The sequence below is a fragment of the Phycodurus eques genome, chromosome 10 (assembly GCF_024500275.1).
Source record: "Phycodurus eques isolate BA_2022a chromosome 10, UOR_Pequ_1.1, whole genome shotgun sequence".
In the NCBI taxonomy this organism is placed as follows: domain Eukaryota; kingdom Metazoa; phylum Chordata; class Actinopteri; order Syngnathiformes; family Syngnathidae; genus Phycodurus; species Phycodurus eques.
Window position 1 is genome coordinate 15,717,826 of NC_084534.1, and position 19,929 is coordinate 15,737,754.

General features: G+C 40.2%; 3 protein-coding genes across 6 annotated transcripts in view; 1 reads left to right on the forward strand and 2 right to left on the reverse strand.

Moving 5' to 3' along the window:
• The first annotated feature begins 889 nt into the window (after nt 1–889).
• On the forward strand, nt 890–3,871 carry LOC133408752 (N6-adenosine-methyltransferase TMT1A-like). The gene is made up of 2 exons (XM_061687953.1): nt 890–1,438; nt 2,683–3,871. The coding sequence occupies exons 1-2, from the start codon at nt 941–943 to the stop codon at nt 2,914–2,916; spliced, it is 732 nt and encodes a 243-aa protein (XP_061543937.1). The 5' UTR covers nt 890–940; the 3' UTR covers nt 2,917–3,871.
• On the reverse strand, nt 2,944–12,652 carry atf1 (activating transcription factor 1). Of its 4 annotated transcripts, none has more exons than XM_061687948.1 (7): nt 12,301–12,652; nt 6,580–6,702; nt 5,865–5,956; nt 5,644–5,771; nt 5,369–5,548; nt 4,114–4,267; nt 2,944–3,998 (listed from the first exon to the last, which is right to left on the reverse strand). In XM_061687948.1, the coding sequence occupies exons 1-7, from the start codon at nt 12,343–12,345 to the stop codon at nt 3,854–3,856; spliced, it is 867 nt and encodes a 288-aa protein (XP_061543932.1). In that variant the 5' UTR covers nt 12,346–12,652; the 3' UTR covers nt 2,944–3,853. The 4 variants fall into 4 exon arrangements, with proteins under 4 accessions (XP_061543932.1, XP_061543933.1, XP_061543935.1 ...); XM_061687949.1 differs by having other exon boundaries at nt 4,114–4,261; nt 12,301–12,649; XM_061687951.1 differs by lacking the exon at nt 12,301–12,652 and adding an exon at nt 11,360–11,593.
• Nucleotides 12,653–13,795: 1,143 nt separating this feature from the next.
• dip2bb (disco-interacting protein 2 homolog Bb) overlaps nt 13,796–19,929 on the reverse strand; it is a 47,466-nt gene continuing 41,332 nt past the window's right edge. The window contains 5 exon segments of the mRNA XM_061687293.1: nt 13,796–16,604; nt 18,169–18,292; nt 18,386–18,560; nt 18,643–18,717; nt 19,656–19,713. Coding sequence (XP_061543277.1) covers nt 16,352–16,604; nt 18,169–18,292; nt 18,386–18,560; nt 18,643–18,717; nt 19,656–19,713 — 685 coding nt within the window. The 3' untranslated portion in view covers nt 13,796–16,351.

Below are 19,929 nucleotides of genomic sequence, written 5' to 3' on the forward strand. Positions count from 1 at the left end.
TGACCTCGGAGATTGGCTCTGGGGCAAATCCTCTTCTTCTGTGGCAATTCTTCTTCTCCTCCTAATAAATGTGGATTCCAACTATTTGTGGTTCATAGCGGCAACTACTGTACAGGAGGGACTTAGCAGTCAAAAGGCGTCACTGATTTCAAAATGCAAACGGCTTCTTTCGACAAGACGCGTGGTTCTGTGATATGTCATCATCTGGGGGATCCCATCAGATTTCAGGGGGATCCAGTTCTACCCCGGGCTCCCCTCTGGCTCTGTCGCTGCTCTGGGTGGACGGTGGGTCTTGGGTGGGGGGGACTTGGCTGTTTTCTGTTCGACTGATTGGCACGGTGGGCGACTGGTTAGAGCGTCTGCCTTACAATTCTGACGACCGGGTTTCAATCCGCGGCCCCGCCTGTCTGGAGTTTGCATGTTCTCCCCGTGCCTGCTTGGGTTTTCTCCGGGCACTCTGGTTTTCCTCCCACATCCCAAAAACATGAGTGGTAGGTTGACTGAAGACTCTTACTTGGCTACAGGTGTGAATGTGAGTCCCATGAGATTTTTGTGAGGTAAAATATAATAATATAAAATATATAAAATAAATGTAAAAAAATGCATACACACACTTCATTATACATTAAGTATTATATAATAATACATGAATTGTGTTATATACAATTATTACTATTATATTCTAGAGGTAATAATTATTAAACGTTTTGCTCGATGTGGCTCACATGTTGTCACGTTGGGGTTAATACATTTTAAAATCCAGTGGATTTATTATTATAATTTTTTTTGGTGTGTGTGAACACTAAATGGTGCAATGGCGCCATCGTGTGCTTACAATGCATCAGACATCATGCGATTAAACGCCTAATCTGCGAAAGAGGCGTATCTCTTCCGTTCTCAGAAGACTGACGTGGATAGTTTGAGACCCTAACAAGCAAACATGGAGTCTTGTCTGTTGAAAGCGTGCAGGCTCCTTTGCTTGTTGCTGATTTTGCCCTTGCGCCTGGCGGAGGTGCTTGGTTTGCGCGCCGCCTACAAACGTTTCTTTCCGCTGCTGGCCTACAAGATCACGTTTTCGTACAACCACAAAATGCATCGCATGAAGAAAGAGCTCTTCCGGAACGTGTGCGCATTCGCCAAGAGCGACGGTTCGCTGCGGCTGCTTGAGATTGGCTGCGGCAGCGGGGCAAACTTCCAGTTCTACCCGTATGGATGCACGGTGCTCTGCGCGGACCCGAACCCGCACTTCGAGACGTACCTGAAGAGGAGCATGGACGCCAACAAGCACCTGACGTATGAGGGTTTCCTGGTTGCCTCCGCGGAGGACATGCAGGAGTTGGGCGACGAGTCTGTGGACGTGGTGGTGTGCACGTTGGTGCTGTGTTCTGTCAGAGACGTGAAACTGGTTCTCAAGGAGGTCCGGCGTGTGCTGAAAACTGTGAGTGTCCCCTGCATGCAGGAAATATTTTGAGGCTTTGGCTTAAAAAAAAAAAATTATTACAAAAAAAAAAAAAAAGTGTACGCAGTTTTCATTTTCTCATTTTGATAAAGCAATGGGGAAAAAAACGGATTTAGAATCAAGTCACATAAAAAAATGCAAACGCTGAACACTTAATGAAAGCGCTCATCATGGTTTTATTACAAACGAAAGGGGCAGAATTGCATATCCTGCATGTTTAAAACGAAGTACGTTATATATAGGCTCATCAATAAATTAGAATATTGTAGGAAAGTTCCATTAAGTAGAGTACTATTCCTACCAAATTACTGTATTAAAAAATCCTTTGTTTTTTTATGCAATCTTAATTTCTCGGGATGGGTAATTGCAGGTTTATTTTAACTGTAAACTATAATCGTCATATTATACAAAATACAATCAAAATATTTCAGTGTGTAGTTATTGGTTTCACTTTTGAAACTACTGAAATCAACGATACAAAAATGGACTGAGATACAGATACAGAAAGAGTGCTTTAAAAAAAATGTCTACACTTGCCTGTTCTCCACTGCATCATGAAAATTGTTTCAAATATTCAATACTTACAAAAGACTGGACAGAGCATTACAAACACCTCAATGTAATGCACGCCACTCTGAGCTAAAATAATTTGTGCATCATTGCTTTAATTACCATTTCAGTGCCCAGCACATCTGAGAATTTTTTAATATAGAAAACCATTTTAGTGTACACGACCATGACACTGAGTAAGCCGTGTGTTTTGAGTAACCCGTGTGACAGGCTGGATTTTAAAAAAAAATAAAAAGTTACTACCACCACCATTGACACCATGTGACCCAATTACCACAATGAACAATACAAAAAAGATTCTGACTGCCTTCCACACACAAAGCTACAATATACATACTTAATTTCATTAGTGGTCTGTACTGCTGCTTGCACCAAAATCTCCTCCAGCTGAGCTGACTTCAAACTACAGTTAATGACAGGACAAACTCTCTTTCATAGCTACTGGTAAATGTAGTCTTCTGTATACCAAAAATATACAGTAGTTTGTTTTGGACTGTGGGTTGCAGCCGGGTGAAGAACCACCCAAGTAAAATCTTCATAGGGAAAAGGCCTGAGCCAAACCGATTTAAACAATTCATCATCTTCTGTTGCAATATAATAGTCGGAAATATATATATATAAATTATATCTACAACACTGCATTTGTTTTCCAGGGTGGGGCCTTCTACTTCATGGAACATGTGGTGTCAAAGCCCTCAACCTGGACGTTCTTCCTCCAACAGACGCTTGATCCTTTGTGGTTCTATATCGGCGATGGATGTGTGATTACAAGAGAAACGTGGAAAGATCTCGAATCAGCTGGCTTTTCTCAGCTCCACCTCAAACACATTGAGGCTCCAGTGACTTCCGTGATACGACCCCATATTATGGGCCATTCCATCAAATGATTACGGGTGACATTTTGACTGATGGTGTTCTCATCCTATGATCGTACTGCAAAATAGTGAGACAAAAGTGGCTGCGGTAGTCGATTTGCTTAGAGCAGGGTTGTGAAAGCTACGGCCTACGAGCATTTGATCCAACCCGGACCCATCATGCAATTCTAAAACCAAATAAAATCTTGAGTATACAATTATAAAAAGCCCAAAGCTATGAACCCCAAAATACTCATATGATTTATTAATAATAATTTTTAAAAATGACCTGATAGGAAAAGGTTGGCCATCCCTCGCTAAGATGTTCACTTATGCCAAAAATGATTAGCAAAAACAGAGTGAAAATATATATTATTTACTGACAGAATGAGCAACATTTCAAACACTGTTCCACAGCCCCATCCCTATCATGAAGAAATAAAATGTTACTCAACCACTGTGCAAAATTTTTGTCCAGATTGTCTAAAACAGTAACAGCCAATGAACAATCACACAATATTTCTGTTACCCTTTATATCCCATTGCACAAAAATAAGGAAGGAAAATTTACATTTCCTTAGTGGGAATAAGAGAAATTTCCGTTAAGCAAACATGTTCACATAGAACGAATACAGTCAATTCTGTAAATGCTGTTGGTAGACCTAAAAAACACCCAACAACATTTTTAAAAATCACATTTAAAACTCGAGAGTGAAAAAGCAAAAGCTTATAATTTCAAACCTCCCAGTTTAAAATATACACAACTATAAATGTTATAGCATTAATGAATAAAAAAAATAGCTGGAAAAAAGTCCAAATTCTTTTTGTTTAGATATATGTATATATCATTGTTATATCAAGCGGAGTAAAAAGATCGTGGATCTCAACCTGAAGCGTTCCCAGAAACATGACTGCGTCCAAAGAGCTGAGAGCTGTTCCAACTGACACACAGTCTCTGCACTTAAACAGTTTATCCTGTTTTGACACAATAAAGTTCCTTTAAGCTTTTGAGTTCTTCAATCAGGGTTTTGTTTTGGTTCTCAAGCACTGCCACTCGATTCTCAAGGCATTTGACATATTCCTTTTTCTTCCGCCGACACTCCCGGGCTGCTTCCCTGTGATGAGGAAGGAGGGGGAAACTAGTAAGTCCAACTAAAAAGATGATTTCTTTTTTTTTTTTTTTTTAACATGTCGGTGTAACATGAAAAGATACTGCATGCAATCAATCACCTGTTTTTTGCAAGTCTAATTTCCCTCTTCATAGTTGGATCCTCACTTTTGCTCTGAGACAGTCCCAGGGAAGAGGCCATCACCAAAGCCTGGGGTAGTGATCCCGAGGTCGGTGTTGTACGAATTTGGTACGTTTGCACTTCTCCCCCTGCATCTTAGAAAGACATGATTAGGACTCTGGTCACAAGTGTGATGGCTTAAGAACAGAGGTCAAATTTCTGGTAGAAGTGCAGGATTTATAACCTATTTATCTTAATATGTCATCAAACTGTCACGCTAGAAAGAAATAATCACCAATCCCCTTTAGGACTACGGTAATAAACTAGGCCTGGATGATTAATCAATTTTATTGATTAATTTGAGGGGTTTTTTTTGCTCAGGAAAAAACAATTTCAACCATTTTTAGCAGCTTCAGTTGAAACTGCTTCCTCGAACAACATGGCTACTAACAGAGAGGAGCTAGTTTACCAAAGCTCACTTTTTGAAAAAGCAACTGGCAACATTAATTCCTGCGCAGCAACATACAACATGAGTGGCATTATTTGTTCCGTATGACAAGAAAGGAGTCTGACGGAAGGCAACTGTGGATACAATTCCACTGAACATTGCCAAAGACAAGGTGCTCGCTACATTTCTACTTTAGCCGTGATAGAGCGATATATTGGAATATTTGGACCCAAAGTTTATACTTCCACGCTGCATATATTTTGCAGATGTCGCTGCTTTATCTTACAACTCTACATGAGAGGCAAAAAAGCACGAGAGCTGGATGGGATGCAGTTTTACTCTTAAAACAACACAGAGCAGCCGATGGCTCAATTTTATTCTGTTAAAACTGTTGAATATTTCAAATGTTAGTTTGTTAGCGATTGTGCTCTCAAGATTTTTTTTGAAAGGAGAGACCTTTTTAATTTATATTATCTTATCTCTGTCGAAGTTGATGGTACGGAAAAAAAGTTTCAAAGCTTGTTTGATATCAAGAGAAATTAAGCAAATACCAAATTGGGGGGGCATAAGTTGTTTTGGCTAATCTTTTTCTATAAATGAAAGGGATGAATTGATCCAAATTTAATTTTACGGCCCAGCCCTCCTTTTAACATTTTTTCACCTATGTGTAGCTTTTTCATCATCAATCAAAAAAATGGCTATTGGCCCCACTGCTAGCTTTCCATGGGTGACTTCTCCTTCATACACATCAACAATATGAGATGATTAGGAGTAAAAAAAACAAAAACAAAAACAAAGATTTTCTCACCCTGTACGACCACCTGGTTACTTGGTACCAATATCTGCTGGCCGTCGGGGGTCTGAGCATACTGGAGGATGGTTGTGCCCTGCTGCCCTCCAGTTGGGTTAGCCATAGCAACCTGCAGTTCCTGAATGCCATCAGGTCCTGGATTTGTCAGCTGGATTGTTCCATTAGGAGTTACGGTAACTAGAATGACCACAAAACAACTGCATCAAAATCAGGAAAGGTCCTTAACACAGTCATGTTGTTTGATGTGTGTGGAGGAGAGGAAAGGTGCATACTGTACTGGCCGGTGGTTGTCTGATAGATGGGCGCAGGTATGGTTACACCCGTCACTCCTGCGGTTGTCGAGCTGTCCTTCCCCTCACTGTGCGGGACACCCTCAGATGAAAGTTCATTTAGGATTTTTCTAACGTGTAATCAGCAAAGAAGCGTTAACACAATTAAGCTGTTCTTTCACCGAGCCAATGGCAAGTTGAGCGGGAGCTTTTGGTTTTCTCACCTGTATGACGGTCGCCTAGCCAGAAGCTCTCTGGTCTTTTGCGGTGTGGTTCCACTTTCTGATGAATCCTGTGAATCCTCACTATCTGAACCCTGTACCATAAAAAGTGTGGAGAGTAATCAGCTCAAGAAATCATACGAGACACGGTCTGGTTGAAAGTAGTGCTGTGCGATATTACGATATATATTGTATTGCGATATAACAAGGTCCACCGTATGATATAACCCTCTTACCATATATATAATTATTTTGATAGGTGGGGTACTAGTTTAGCTCTGTTGCTACACTAATGTAGTGTCCGAAGTGTAGGGCGTCTAAAGTCACTCTCTGAATTTGTCCACATGGAAACGAGTTTAGGTGTATCCGCAAAGGTTTTTAAAATTATTTCTACAATTTTTTTTTGTCAACACATTACCGGTGTTTTTGAAGCCCGAATACGATCATTTTGTAAAACCGGGTCCCAGAGTGAATAATTTGAAAATGCTGCCATTGTGTTTCTGTGTACACAACACATATACATCTTTCCTGAGAGGATGACACAGTCGTCCCAGTTCTCGCGAGACCATGTTCCAACGCCGCCAACAATAACAACATCCGCGGCAGATGTTCTTTACCTTGGCTGTGATCTGGACTTTCATTCCAAGCAATCCTGTTTTCAGGATATAATCTTGTATCCATATGGCACAGCACTACTTGAACGTAGCCTTGGTCTGACCTGTGAAGTCTGCGTCTGTGGGGCCTGAATGACCGACGACTGTGGAGACTGGATCACTCCTTGAACCTGTAGCTGGCCCCCTGGCAGGTGGACGAGGGTCACAGGAGAACCACCAAGTGACATCTACAAAAAAACACACATCCTTTGTCTTCAAAACCCAATTGATTACTTTGAGACTTTGTTTAAATTTAGTGATAAAATAGTTAATGGTTTACCAATAAACCATGATAACATTTCAGAATGTTTGTATTTGTTCCAAAGTTTAATGATCGTTACAAACCTACAGTGTGTACGGAAAGTATTCTGACTCCCTTACATTTTTCACTCTTTGTAATATTGCAGCCATTTTCTAAAATCATTTAAGTTCATTTTTTCCCCTCATACACACAGCATCCCATATTGACAGAAAAAAATTGACATTTTTGCAGATTTATTAAAAAAGAAAAACAAATATCACACAGCCATAAGTAGTCACACCCTTTGCTGTGACACTCATATTTAACTACACCTTCATTGGCGTCCAGCTGTGTTTGATTATACTTATTAGACTTGATTAGGAAAGCCACACCCCTGTCTATACCTTACCTTACAGCTCACAGCGCATGTCAGAGCAAATGAGAATCATGAGGTCAAAGGAACTCCCTGAAGAGCTCAGAGACAGAATTGTGGCAAGGCACAGATCTGGCCAAGGTTACAATAATATTTCTGCTGCACTTAAGTTTCCTAAGAGCACAGTGGCCTCCATAATCCTTAAATGGAAGAAGTTTGGGACGACCAGAACCCTTCTTAAGAGCTGACCGGCCGGCCAAACTGAGCAATCGGGGGAAAAGAGCCTTGGTGAGAGAGGTAAAGAAGAACCCCAAGATCACTGTGGCTGCGCTCCAGAGATGCAGTCGGAAGATGGGAGAAAGTTTGGGAAAGTCAACCATCACTGCAGCCCTCCACCAGTCGGGGCTTTATGGCGGAGTGGCCCGACGGAAGCCTCTCCTCAGTGCAAGACATGAAACCCTGCAAGGAGTTTGCTAAAAAAAAACATCTGAAGGACTCAAAGATGGTGAGAAATAAGATTCTCTGGTCTGATGAGACCAAGAAATAACTTTTTGACATTAATTACAAGCGGTATGTGTGGAGAAAACTAGGCACTGCTCATCACCTGTCCAATACAGTCCCAACAGTGAGAAATGGTGGTGGCAGCATCATGCTGAGGGGGTGTTTTTCAGCTGCAGGGACAGGACGAGTGGATGCAATCGAAGGAAAGACAAATGCGGCCAAGTACAGGGATATCCTGGACGAAAACTTTCTCCAGAGTGCTCAGGACCTCAGACTGGGCCGAAGGTTCACCTTCCAACAAGACTGACCCTAAGCACACAGCTAAAATAACAAAAGAGTGGCTTCAGAACAACTCAGTGACTGCTCTTGAATGGTCCAGGCCAGAACCCCGACTTAAACCCAATTGAGCATCTCTGGAGAGACCTGAAAATTGCTGTCCACCAACGTTCACCATCCAACCTGACAGAACTGGAAAGGATCTGCAAGGAGGAATGGCAGAGGATCCCCAAATGCAGGTGTGAAAAAGGGTGCTTCTACTAAACACTGAGCAAAGGCTCTGCATACTTATGACGGTGTGATATTTCATTTTTTCTTTTATAATAAATTGCAAAAATGTCGACAATTCTGTTTTTTTCTGTCAATACGGGGTGCTGTGTGTACATTGAGGGAAAAATGAACTTAAATGATTTTAGCAAATGACTGAAATATAACAAAGAGTGAAAAATTTAAGGGGGTCTGAATACTTTTCATACACACTGTATTTAGTAGCTCTGAGAGTACTAGTCTTTGGGCTTCCCACTTCACACGGACAACCGCAAACCAACTGAAAAGAGGACGAACCAACGCGAATTAGAAGACAGCAAAGAGCATGCGATTGAGTCAGCGATGAAATCAGAAGCATGTTACGGTGCTCAAAAACATGGTGGAAGGCAGCCCTGGAGACAATTATGTTTTCCTTCAAAGAAGACTATGGAAGAAAAGTGGCCACATTTCAGTACACATGGAAAATGATTTCAAGATCATTACCCTGTATGCAAATAATGAAGGAAAAAGTCACTGCCAAAGGAGAAAACTCTACAAACCTTTTTTGAGTCATTTCCATATCAATTTCAAATAGATTTTGTGGGGTCTCATATGCATGAACATTCACTTTGGCTATTGCGGTTCACAATTTCTAATGTGAAAAAAGTATACCGTTGCTAATTTTCTATTCAAAAGAAAACTTGTTACAATGCTTTAAGTGCATATATCTATCTAAACTAATAGTAATGTTGTATAGGTACAAATAATTTTGTATTGGTATGTTGTGTGGTCATTAAGGATATATACTGTATCTCATAAACAACCACCTGGCTTCACATCAGAGAAAAGCAGATAAAATTACAGCACAATTAGGAGGAATTTCTTGCAGCCTGCACTGTATTGTTTAAGCCAATGCATTGATGCAGTGGTAACCTAAACCTGAAGCACAGACCGTTCAGTGACTATGGTCAAACTTCAATTTGGTCGACTTTCAAAACTAAATTTCCCATTGGGACCAATTATATTTGGAATAATTTGTTCCCAAATCCAAACTGCTTCCAATATAAATACTTTATTAACTGTATAGGAAATGTTTCAACAATATTACCTGTTATGAATTTAAAACCAAACTGTACTTTTCTGTTTGCAAAGTGAGACCCCTTACTTTATAGTAACTGGATTTTCTTCTTTCTTAGTTGTCCTTTTGAAAAAGTGTTGGGAAAAAAAAGGAATAAGCAAAAGACATGCAGAGTTAATCCTTATTTGCTACTTGAAACTAAAAAGGTTGGGGCATATTTCTCACAAAACTCGAAACTAATGTTGGGTCAGACCATTTCTCATGGTAATATGCTTGGAGTAAACTCAAAAACATTGCAACATATTGTTTACAACCTTTGAGGCAGGTTTGGGACACGTGACCTTTGTAAATAATTAGGATTGCACGAGAACTATAGGGGCCGATAATTATCGACCGATATTGGGGGAAAAAAATGATACCAATAGGTCCAATATCGAAAAAAACTGGACCGATAAGAGCTGCCTCGTTCAATGGCTCACCTTCCTTCACCCTGCCACAAATTTAATGTCTTTAAGTACACATTAACATGAACAATCAGCTATTCTTATATTGTTTAAAATATTATTTTTTTAAATGAACATTTGAACCTATGTATTATTTGAATGATAAATTGCACAACAAGGTACATTTATACACGGCATCTCCATTGTACGTGTGTATTGTGGAGGGGAAAAAAAGAAAGGCATCCTATTGTTGGACCAGTTTAAAATAAAAACACATTAATTATATACAATATACATAAGTAGGGAGTCACCACTACAGCTTTCCATCAGTTTGGGGTCCTTATCCTGGAAATGTTTTAAGACCCCTGATATAAACCCTTAACGGTATCGGTATCGTCTGGAGAAGCAGCAGGTTAACGGTATCAGTGGGGGGGAAAAAAGTGTTATTGTACATCCCTATCAGTATTTCTTTTAAACATCAATAACTTCAATGCATGACAATATAAATTTGAGAGGTATTAATTGAACACATTTCATGATGGACAGAAAGACTGACACTTTATTTGTGTAGTGATGGGAAATCATTATTATTACTGTGGTGCAAAATTAATGTTGGGTTGTCAGACCATTTATAATAACAATAATTTTCTATTCTATGTAAATGGTTGGAGCATATTTTTCACAACACTTCAAACCACAGTGAGGGACACGAATACGTATAATACAATAATTGTGGAAAAGAATCGTTTGGGGGAATAAAAACACCAATAAACGTCAAAGCATGACAATGTGTCAATTTGATGGTTTAATATGTAGTTACCAAATTTGAGAATTTAACAGGATGGATACTTTATTCCTCCCGTGAGGAGCGTTATTATCCTTGTTGCGGTGTAAAACTCCAGATCAACAATATACTTTTAAGCTTTCATACAAGTAGGCACTTTTCCGATTTGGCAGGAAGACAATTTTCCAGCCACTAAAAATGGTCACTGAGAATATCGGCAGTCTTTCTCGGCTATCAAATAAGGTTTTGCCAAACTTAATAAATGTATAGATGAATCTCTTTGACCCACGCAGACGACTTCCTCTTTGAGGAATTCTTGTTGGTCGCTATTTAATGTGCATCTGCCGACCATTACACTGGTAGTAGGCCCCGCACTCTGTGACGTACTTAAATAACCCCTCATCGCCGTATTATCGCAAATTGGTGTGTTCAACATTTATTTAAAAAAAAAAAAAAAAAAAAAAAAAAAAGAGTGGACGACTCCAACTGAAACAAAAGGTCGGCAGACAAGCGTGTCAGCTTCGACAGGGCGTCGAGTTTGCCTCGCAAACGTTTGTTTGAAAAAGGGGGGAAAAAAAGCGGATGTTGACTCTTTGAAGCGCTCAAATCAACAGTTAACGAAGCACGCGCGAGCCAAGTGCCGCCGCTGTGCTTCACACGACCGACGAACTTTTGCGCGTCTCCGCTGAGCGAATGTGTGCAACTGTCACTGGCATTTCGGTCTGCCGCGTCAAGAGACGTCAGCGACGCGGGGGAGCCATTAGGCGAACTCCACTTTACCTTACTCGTGAGGCGCGGAGGAGTTCAACGAAGCAACAGCCGCCATTACGACCGCGGCGGGCGGAGCGGAGCGGACAGCGACAGAAGCCCGATAGACGGAATACCGCAGCAGGACAAACTTACCTTTCAAAGGCCGCCGAACAGCTCCCGATCACGGCGTTGACTTGGGAGAATTCGTATTTAGACTTTTACACAACAAATACCAGGGAAAGTTACTCCGCGGGTAGGGTTAAAACCCTTTTGAACTCAAATCTTTCAAGATGCCCGCAGCTGCCGGATACAGTAGGCTTGTATCCAGCCCCAAAATCTTCACAAATATCGAAGATCAATAGTGTCCAACTGAAGGAAAAAAAAAAAAAAAAAAAAAACTGACGTCATTAATTTGGGCCTCGTACGGCAGAGTCTCTGTGACAAAGTACGTCACAGAGCAGGAGCGCGTCACCACGCCTTCCGCCCGCCTCATTTTCTTGCTCTTTGCAGTCCACGGCAGCCCACATCCATTCGGTTGCATTAGCGCCCCCTCTCTGTCAGGTTATTCGCTACATCCGTTATTAGTCAAATAGCGTACTCCTAAGCACGGGTTTCAAACTCATTTTAGTTCAGGGGCGTAATTTAAAGCGGAGGCATGTCCCCTGCACTTTTAGATGGCAGTTTTGGTTCCCTGCAGTTCTTTTACTGTCCAAAACAATAATAATCTGACACGTGAGAAGCACTAGGACCACGCGGAAAACACCCGCCAATTACAGCAGTGCATTGGGCAACACTGCATCTGCTGGCCCAATCACGTCGCTTAGATGTTTTAACCGCTGACGTTAGTTCATAGATATGAAGAGTAGATACGCCAGCATGTTGTAGCAGCCCCACCCCATGCGACGTGCCATCGTGGCAGCCATGTTGGGGAGGTCGACGTTCCCATCAAAGGCAATGCATGGATATCGAAAGTAAGTCGTAACTTGCTTAATTTCCAACCGGTTTTCACGAAGTTTCCTTTTTTTTTTTTTTTGTCAACGCCAAAGCGCGTGATGTAGGTACGGATTTCTTTTAATACACAAATTTAATTTTACCTGCGAAAGGTTATTCCCTGGTCCGTCTTTGTGATTGTACAGCATTGTGCGCGACCGTAAGCAGCACAATGCGCCGATGTCCTTGTTCTTCTGGCTGTCTTGCCGTCCACACACATGGAATGCGCCGACGACTTTGATCTTCCTAGCTTAGCGTCGCCGTAGGCACGCAGCTCAAAAGGAGCACGTCGTATCTACGTATGCATATGTGTGCGTTAGATTATCAAACGAGTCTCGAGGAAGTAGAACGCTTGTGCGTGTGTGAGTTGAAGACAGGCACATTTCCAGATCCCGGTTAGAAAACTCTTGTTAAAACTTTCGCGAGACACTCGCCACCACCTCCTAACGTTCCCCACAGTCAGAGTCAGCTGTGACAGAGAAACAGGTGGAGGAGCGAAGGAGCCTGCAAGGGGAAGATGAAGACATTGTAGTTATAGTTCTAAGCTGCGAGTTCATCAACAGGCTCTCATGGCTGGAAAATATCTGGCTATGAATGACCTCGTTGTATTTAGGCTCCCCAAGTACCGCCATAATGACCAATATTAAATATAACAGCGTAAAATGAGGAACAGGTTTTTATTCCTGTAAAGTATTCTTAATATTGTAAATCACTTTAACATTATGCACAGTTGGAACATTAACACTGTGCTTAAATATAGAAAATAAAATAAAATAAACTACTTAGTACGTAATTAAATTATGATGTGTTGCACATAAATGTTGAATTGAAATTGTACCTAAATTAATGTTTGAAAACAAACATTTCTAAATGATTAAATGCAAATGGTATTGTACTGGATTAAAAAAAAAAAAAAAAGTTGAGGCCACTGCTACATCATGCACCGTTTGGACATTTCAGTGATTCTTTCACTTACCACTGGAGCACAGGTGTCAAAGTCAAAGCCCAGGGGGCAAGATCTTCATGTAAAGCAATGAAAATGTGTCTACTTCATGTTTCTTGCTAAATGTGTTTGTTCTTGAATGAATTTAAAAAAAAAAAAAAAAAAAAGTTTTTTTTGCACAACAAATCACTTCTTAACATAAAGTAAACAATTGTTTTACCCTTAATATTTGTGTACCGCAATTTTCCATGACTTCTAATTTAAAATCTAATTCACCGTAAACGTGTAGCAATCAATTTCCGGGGAAATTGTGTATTTCACATAATATGTTGAAGGGAGCCGGCACGGTGGACAACTGGTTAGCACATCTGCCTCACGGTTCTGGGAACTGGGGTTCAAATCCCGGCCCCGCCTGTGTGGAGTTTGCATGTTCTCGCCGTGCCTGCGTGGGTTTTCTCCGGGCACTCCGGTTTCCTCCCACATCCCAAAAACATGAGTGGTAGGTTGACTGAAGACTCTTACTTGGCTACAGGTGTGAATGTGAGTCCCATGAGATTTTTGTGAGGTTAAATATGCAATCCCAACACAGACCCATTACAGCAAATACGAATCGCAGGACTAAAGACAAGTGCAAACCATTGCACAAACTCACCGCAGATGATTAAATGTTTTTCTTTATTTTTTTAAATTACTTTTACAGTATAAATCAAAGTACAACTGAGCAAATTATAAAATAAGTGAGAACAAACAGAAGGGGTGTACCACCTTGATTTCTGGATTACATTGAGTTGAACTGCCTCCTTTAGTGTAATCATACCTTCACAGACGAGTTAAGAATTAATCAAATACTTAATATTTATACAACATGCCGAGGGTGCACACACAATATCAACAGAACAACTCGAGAGATTAACATCACCGTAAGAACTTTTTAAACATGATCAGTGACTTCATAGTAATTAAAAATGTATGAGCATTGTTGACCAGACTGTGCCAGCTTCAACAAAACTGCACTGTCATCACGTTTGCATAGTGTGTAGGAACTGACGAAGAATAGCAGGAAGCCAAAAAGAGACGTGTAGACTTCTGAGCAATGCAGGTGGAATGTAGATGGACAGTATTTTCTTGTCTTTGTTCATAAGGTTTATGCAAAATATTCTATTTAATGATTTGCACCAAGGACCACCTGGTCCATCCCTGTGTTAAGTTTGGTTCCCTGATATCAAAATTCTCTCTCTCGCTCTACATATATATGTATAAGATGAGATGCTCACATTTTGTTTTTTGGGAGTGATGCAACATTCTGCTCCAAAGATGGGGTGAAACCAAATGACTAGCAGTCCATTTGGAAACTTCGGAATGCCTTCTATGAAACTTGAAATGGGGATATAACATCTTGAGATGACTTACAGTATGTACGACAGTGCAAAGCGTTGCATTTCCATATCTTGCAGTGATATTTCCAACATTGTGTTAAGCCAGTTTGTAATGAGACATATCAGAAAACATTAACTACATGTAAAAAGTAAGCGTTCATCACCTCGATACTATTTTCCAGTACGAAGTCCCTACAAATGATGGCAAAGATCACAAAAGAAGCACACAATTGCATGTCATTTGCACATGCCTCTTAATGCAAATAATTAAATTTTTCCAAGTTAAACGGATTTTAGTCATGTTTTGCCACTAGCGTTTACAGATCCAGATGGTGAAGAATCCAAATACATGACTTGCTGCTGACCACCCAAACAACAAACTTCATATGAACCCTTCACAATGTTCCACAAAGAGACACATTTAAATGACCTTAAAGTGGAGGAGAAAAGATGTTATCCAGTACTGTACCACTATAACATATATTTGATGAATTTGGTTCTCTTATTTGGAAAAGTAACAACAAAATAAACTTACATCCTGTAAACAGTCATTCGATTGTTTCTGCCATGATCTTTACACGTATAACCTCTACCCGCTCCTGATGCTGTGTTATCAGCATATGCACAAGTTGGTCTGTTACCTCGCTCATCGTCAGCATGTGATTGGCTAAACGAGGCAATGGTGTAAAGCGCTTTCAGTGCTGTGAAGGTAGAAAGGCGCGTTCCTAGTGCTGCTCATTTACAATTTTTAAAAAATGTTTCTTTTATGGCCTCAAACAGCGACAACCCTCCTGGTAAACTCATGAGGCCCTCATGCCAGGTAATATGTTCCTGAAATGTTAGTTACAATGCCTTACTGTTGTAGTAAAATAGATGTTTTTGAAGAAAGTGCAACATTATATTTATCATGTCATGTCTGGTGATTTATAGGTATTTATTTTGACCCACTGGCATATGATTAATATTGCAAGTACCATCAAATGTGTTCACTTATTTACAGTCTTCCTTCTGCTACCATCTCGCAGCCAAGCCAACCCTCTAGGATTCATCAGCTGATGAGTGTAGAGTTTTATACATTTATACACATAAAAATATCTTTACAGTGACAGAGTATCGAAAATACATGGAGGCTTTGAAAGTACAGTACAGGCCTCTTATTTTTTTATCTTTTGGCTGTTTGCCAATCAAAGCCAAAATTAATAAACAGCCATTAAAAATAGATTTATTAAAATTAATAAGGAATGTATGGCTGAAAGTTTATAAGGCAGGAAATAGTGTATCAGGGCAGGAAAGCTGTGTCCTGTGTCTTCAATAGGACTTCTTAGGACATATAATCTAAATAAATAACGAACAGACAAGCAGCTCGTTACATATTTGTTGTCAAAGACCAGCTTAAAAAAGATATAAATATTTATCAGTGAGGCTCAGCACATGCATGCGAGTGCATTGTTTGAAAGCTGCATGTAAAAAAGATTTCAAGTTGAGTAGTAGCTCTTTGAATCAGTGTCACCACTAAGAGGAACGTGTTTCAGGAGGTTTGTGGTAAATATCCCAATTGTTTTTTTTTTTTTTTTTAAAGACAATACAGAATTTCAAAAGTGGTCTCATGTTCGGCCCTTTACACCAAAAGTTTAAGTCAGTAAGGACTTTTCTTTGTGGGGGGGGGGGGGCTCACTCACTTGTAATCAAACACTCCTGGCAGGTGGGTACTGCTGCTTTGGAATGATTTGCACAAATCTATCAATAAAACACAGTGAATATTCAAACTTGACGGGTCCAGTCACAGGCATGCAGTGGGGTGTCACATGGGACTCTGTGACAGATTGCCACAACCTCTCACATGTTGTAAGCAACATAGATTGGATCCAGCTGGTCTGCCAGGAACGAGTCACGAAGGTGCATGCGTTGCTTTTCCCCCCTGGAGTTGATGGGTATGACCCCGGGGTCCACAATGACAACCACGCCCACAATGAGGTGGTGCTCCTCCAAGACAACGTTTGTTATCAGAGGCACCAGGTCCAGCGCGTCCTGCTCTGAGCCACACAGCTCTGACACCAACACCAGAAGGTTGGTCCAAGTAAACACAGCACTGTGAACAACAAGGTTATACTGGATTATTTTCTGCAATCTCTGGCTATGTAAACTTGTATTTTAAAAATCCATTTTACCCATTGCAGGCTCAAAATTAAAGCTTGTCAAGCATCCACAATAAGTTGTCAAACAAGAAAATAAAAATGTATAATTGTTTTTTTATGGGTTTTTACAGTATACAGGCAAGTCCGAATTCAGCGTTACGTGCCTTTGGTGTAGTAGTATGTTATGTGTTTATATGTTGCTGCTCTGTAACCTCATTCCAACTAGCTTGTCTAAGGTATTTTCTATATATGTTTGCATTAAGACAGACGTTTATTAAATGAAATTAATGAAACTTATCGTGTATAATGAAAAAAAAAAAAAAAAAATTGTCAAAAGTCAATAGTGCGCATTATACATTGGTATAGGGGCAAATGGAAAAAAAACATTCGCATTTTATAAATCTATGCCTCCATCTAGTGGTTATGAAAAATCTGTACACTTTCATTCCAAAATGCCGCCGCCACCGAGTGGTTATAAAAAACATGTAGCCTACACTTTCATTCCAAAATGACAGGGGTACATATGACTGCATATATGTACAGTTGTGCTCATAAATTTGCATACCCTTGTTTTTTTTTTAATTTTATTTTTTTAAAATATGACTGATGACTGAACAACAACTGTCATTAATTTCTTTATGGTTAGGTTTTGTTGAATGATAATGCTTTTCTGAAATGCTTGACCGTTTAATTTGAATCCCATTAAAATAAAATTAAATGTGTTTCGCCTGGTCCTTCATGTTTCTTTCAAGAATTGTACCCATCTTACAAATTCTGCCTGGGTAGAATTGACTGCCATATGAGCACAACTGTGTGTTTTCTAATTTACTAAATAAAAGTTGGGCTGTGAAGTTCAAAATAAGAGCAATTAAATTACGTGGGCGGCACAGTGGACGACTGGTTAGAGCGTCAGCCTCACAGGTCTGAGGACCCGGGTTCAATCCCCGGCCCCGCCTGTGTGGAGTTTGCATGTTCTCCCCATGCCTGCGTGGGTTTTCTCCGGGCAGTCCGGTTTCCTCCCACATCCCAAAAACATGCATTAATTGGAGACTCTAAAATTGCCCGTAGGTGTGACTGTGAGTGCGAATGGTTGTTTATTTGTATGTGCCCTGCGATTTTTATGTGCCCTGCGATTGGCTGGCAACCAGTTCAGGGTGTACCCCGCCTCCTGCCAAATGACAGCTCGGATAGGTTCCAGCAAGCCCGCGACCCTAGTGAGGAGAAGCGGCTCAGAAACTGGATGGATGGAAGGATTACGTGTTCAAATAAAGTGCTTAACTACAGAATAATTATTTGAAAAAATAAAAATAATAAAAAATAAAAAATCTTTTTTTTTTAAGAATTGGTAACTATCCGCCAAACTGGTGCATTTTGTGAGGAGTGTTGAGTTCACTGCCACCAAACAGCGCTTCCATCTCAAATTTTTGCTCAGCTGTCAAGGCAAAAAAACTGTCCGAACCAAGGCTCCTATGTCGAAAAACTCCTTACTCAAATAATGTATGTCAAAGACATTCTCACCTCTCAGCGATACTGCGATGGGCACGAGACACTGATGTCTCAATATCAATGGGGTGGTAGCGAAGCCCTCGAAGCTCCAAGGTTTCGTCCAGTGAGCCCACCACAAAAAGAGCATCATGCCGATCTGAGCACGCATATACGTGTAAACATCTTTCTGTTACCATGTTTAAAATTTATGTTTATCATTTTGAATTGGTTGTCTGAGAGCTTATTTTACCCCCACTGGCATCCAGAAGCTCTGTCCTCTTCACAAAGCCCAAGTATCCAGTTCTGGCCCATAAGGTCTGTGGATCTCCAAAGCTGAGCTTGGTGTTAAAGTGGTCAGCCTGTAGACTCTCCTCTCCATAGATGGTGTAGTAGCCGCTGGCATTGTGAGGACTGTTCACCCAGACCTATGAAAAACAAGCTCACGATTGGTCACAAATTCTTTTAACTGTGTTTATGCCAAAAACTGAAAATGCTAGTTGAGGCTACTTCTCCAAGATGAGAGTCTCCAAGTGGCCCTCTGGTCTCTGGATTTACGATTATGACTCGGACGCCTGGCAGTATCTGAAAATAAAAACAACATACAGTCATAGAGTGGGTATTTGAAGCAAAAGTAAGAATTTTTATCGAGGGCTCCCCCTACAGTCGTCAAGAGTGATTCCCTTTGCAGAAGCTGATTAATGCTATTTTTTTAATCTTCAAATTATTTTGATCTGTGACTGTGCCCACATATAAAGATAAAAACAAACAAAAACAAAAAAAACCTCTCTTTACGAGCATGCCTAGCACTGTTGTATAGTTGTTAAAATGCTGTTTTAAGTTTGTTGGTCCCCTAATACCATAACTAGCGGTAATAATGTGAATGTTAATAGATCTTATGCATGTTTATCCACCCTCTGCAGCTTTTGTTGTGTTTGAACGTTTTTTTAAATTTTCTTGCACCAAGAGTGGACGTGTTATCTGGGAACATGACCCCTCAAGCTTTCTGTACATTGTGCAAGCCAGCAGGTTGAAAATACCTCCATAAAGTTGTTCGTGTTAAAGTGTTAAAACTAAACACTAGTGTGCGCCATAGTAATACATACATTACTAAAGAACAAGCAAACCTTACTATTAATAATAATACTGATCAGACTTAATTAGAAAAACTAATTAAATTAACATTTATCGCAAATAAATATATCAATGGATGGAAAGTCATGGGTGTGCATGATACAGGAGAAGAAGAAGGGTTTTCCTGAAAATTGGAGTCAATTTTGGGGGTGCGCATTATACTCGAGAGCGTATTATACACAAGAAATTACGGTAAATGTACTTGTACTAGAAGGTACTATTAACTTGTTTTCACCTGCTACCATTGACACAACATAATACTGCACATCTAACAGATTAGTGTTCAACTATGTAAGTAAATTGTAGCTAAATTGAGATGAGATTTCTCAAGTAAAATATGTGCCACGGCTCAATAAAGTTTGGAAACACTGAACTAGACAATAAATCACCTTGCCAGACTCCATCAGGGGAAGACTTTGAGGAGCTCCCCTCTCCACCAGCCTCACTCTGAAATGACATTGACAATAAACATGAGATTCACAGTGATGTTGCTGGGGCGCTTCAATTAGTGTGTTAATAACAAATCAACATAAAAGTTCTTTCAACACAGATTTAAACATTCCGATGATCTCTTTATGAAATCAATGTTATTTAATTGGCAGTCTGGATGGATGAAATCATATTAATGCTCATATTTGCAAAGGTTTAATATGAGGCCCCCAA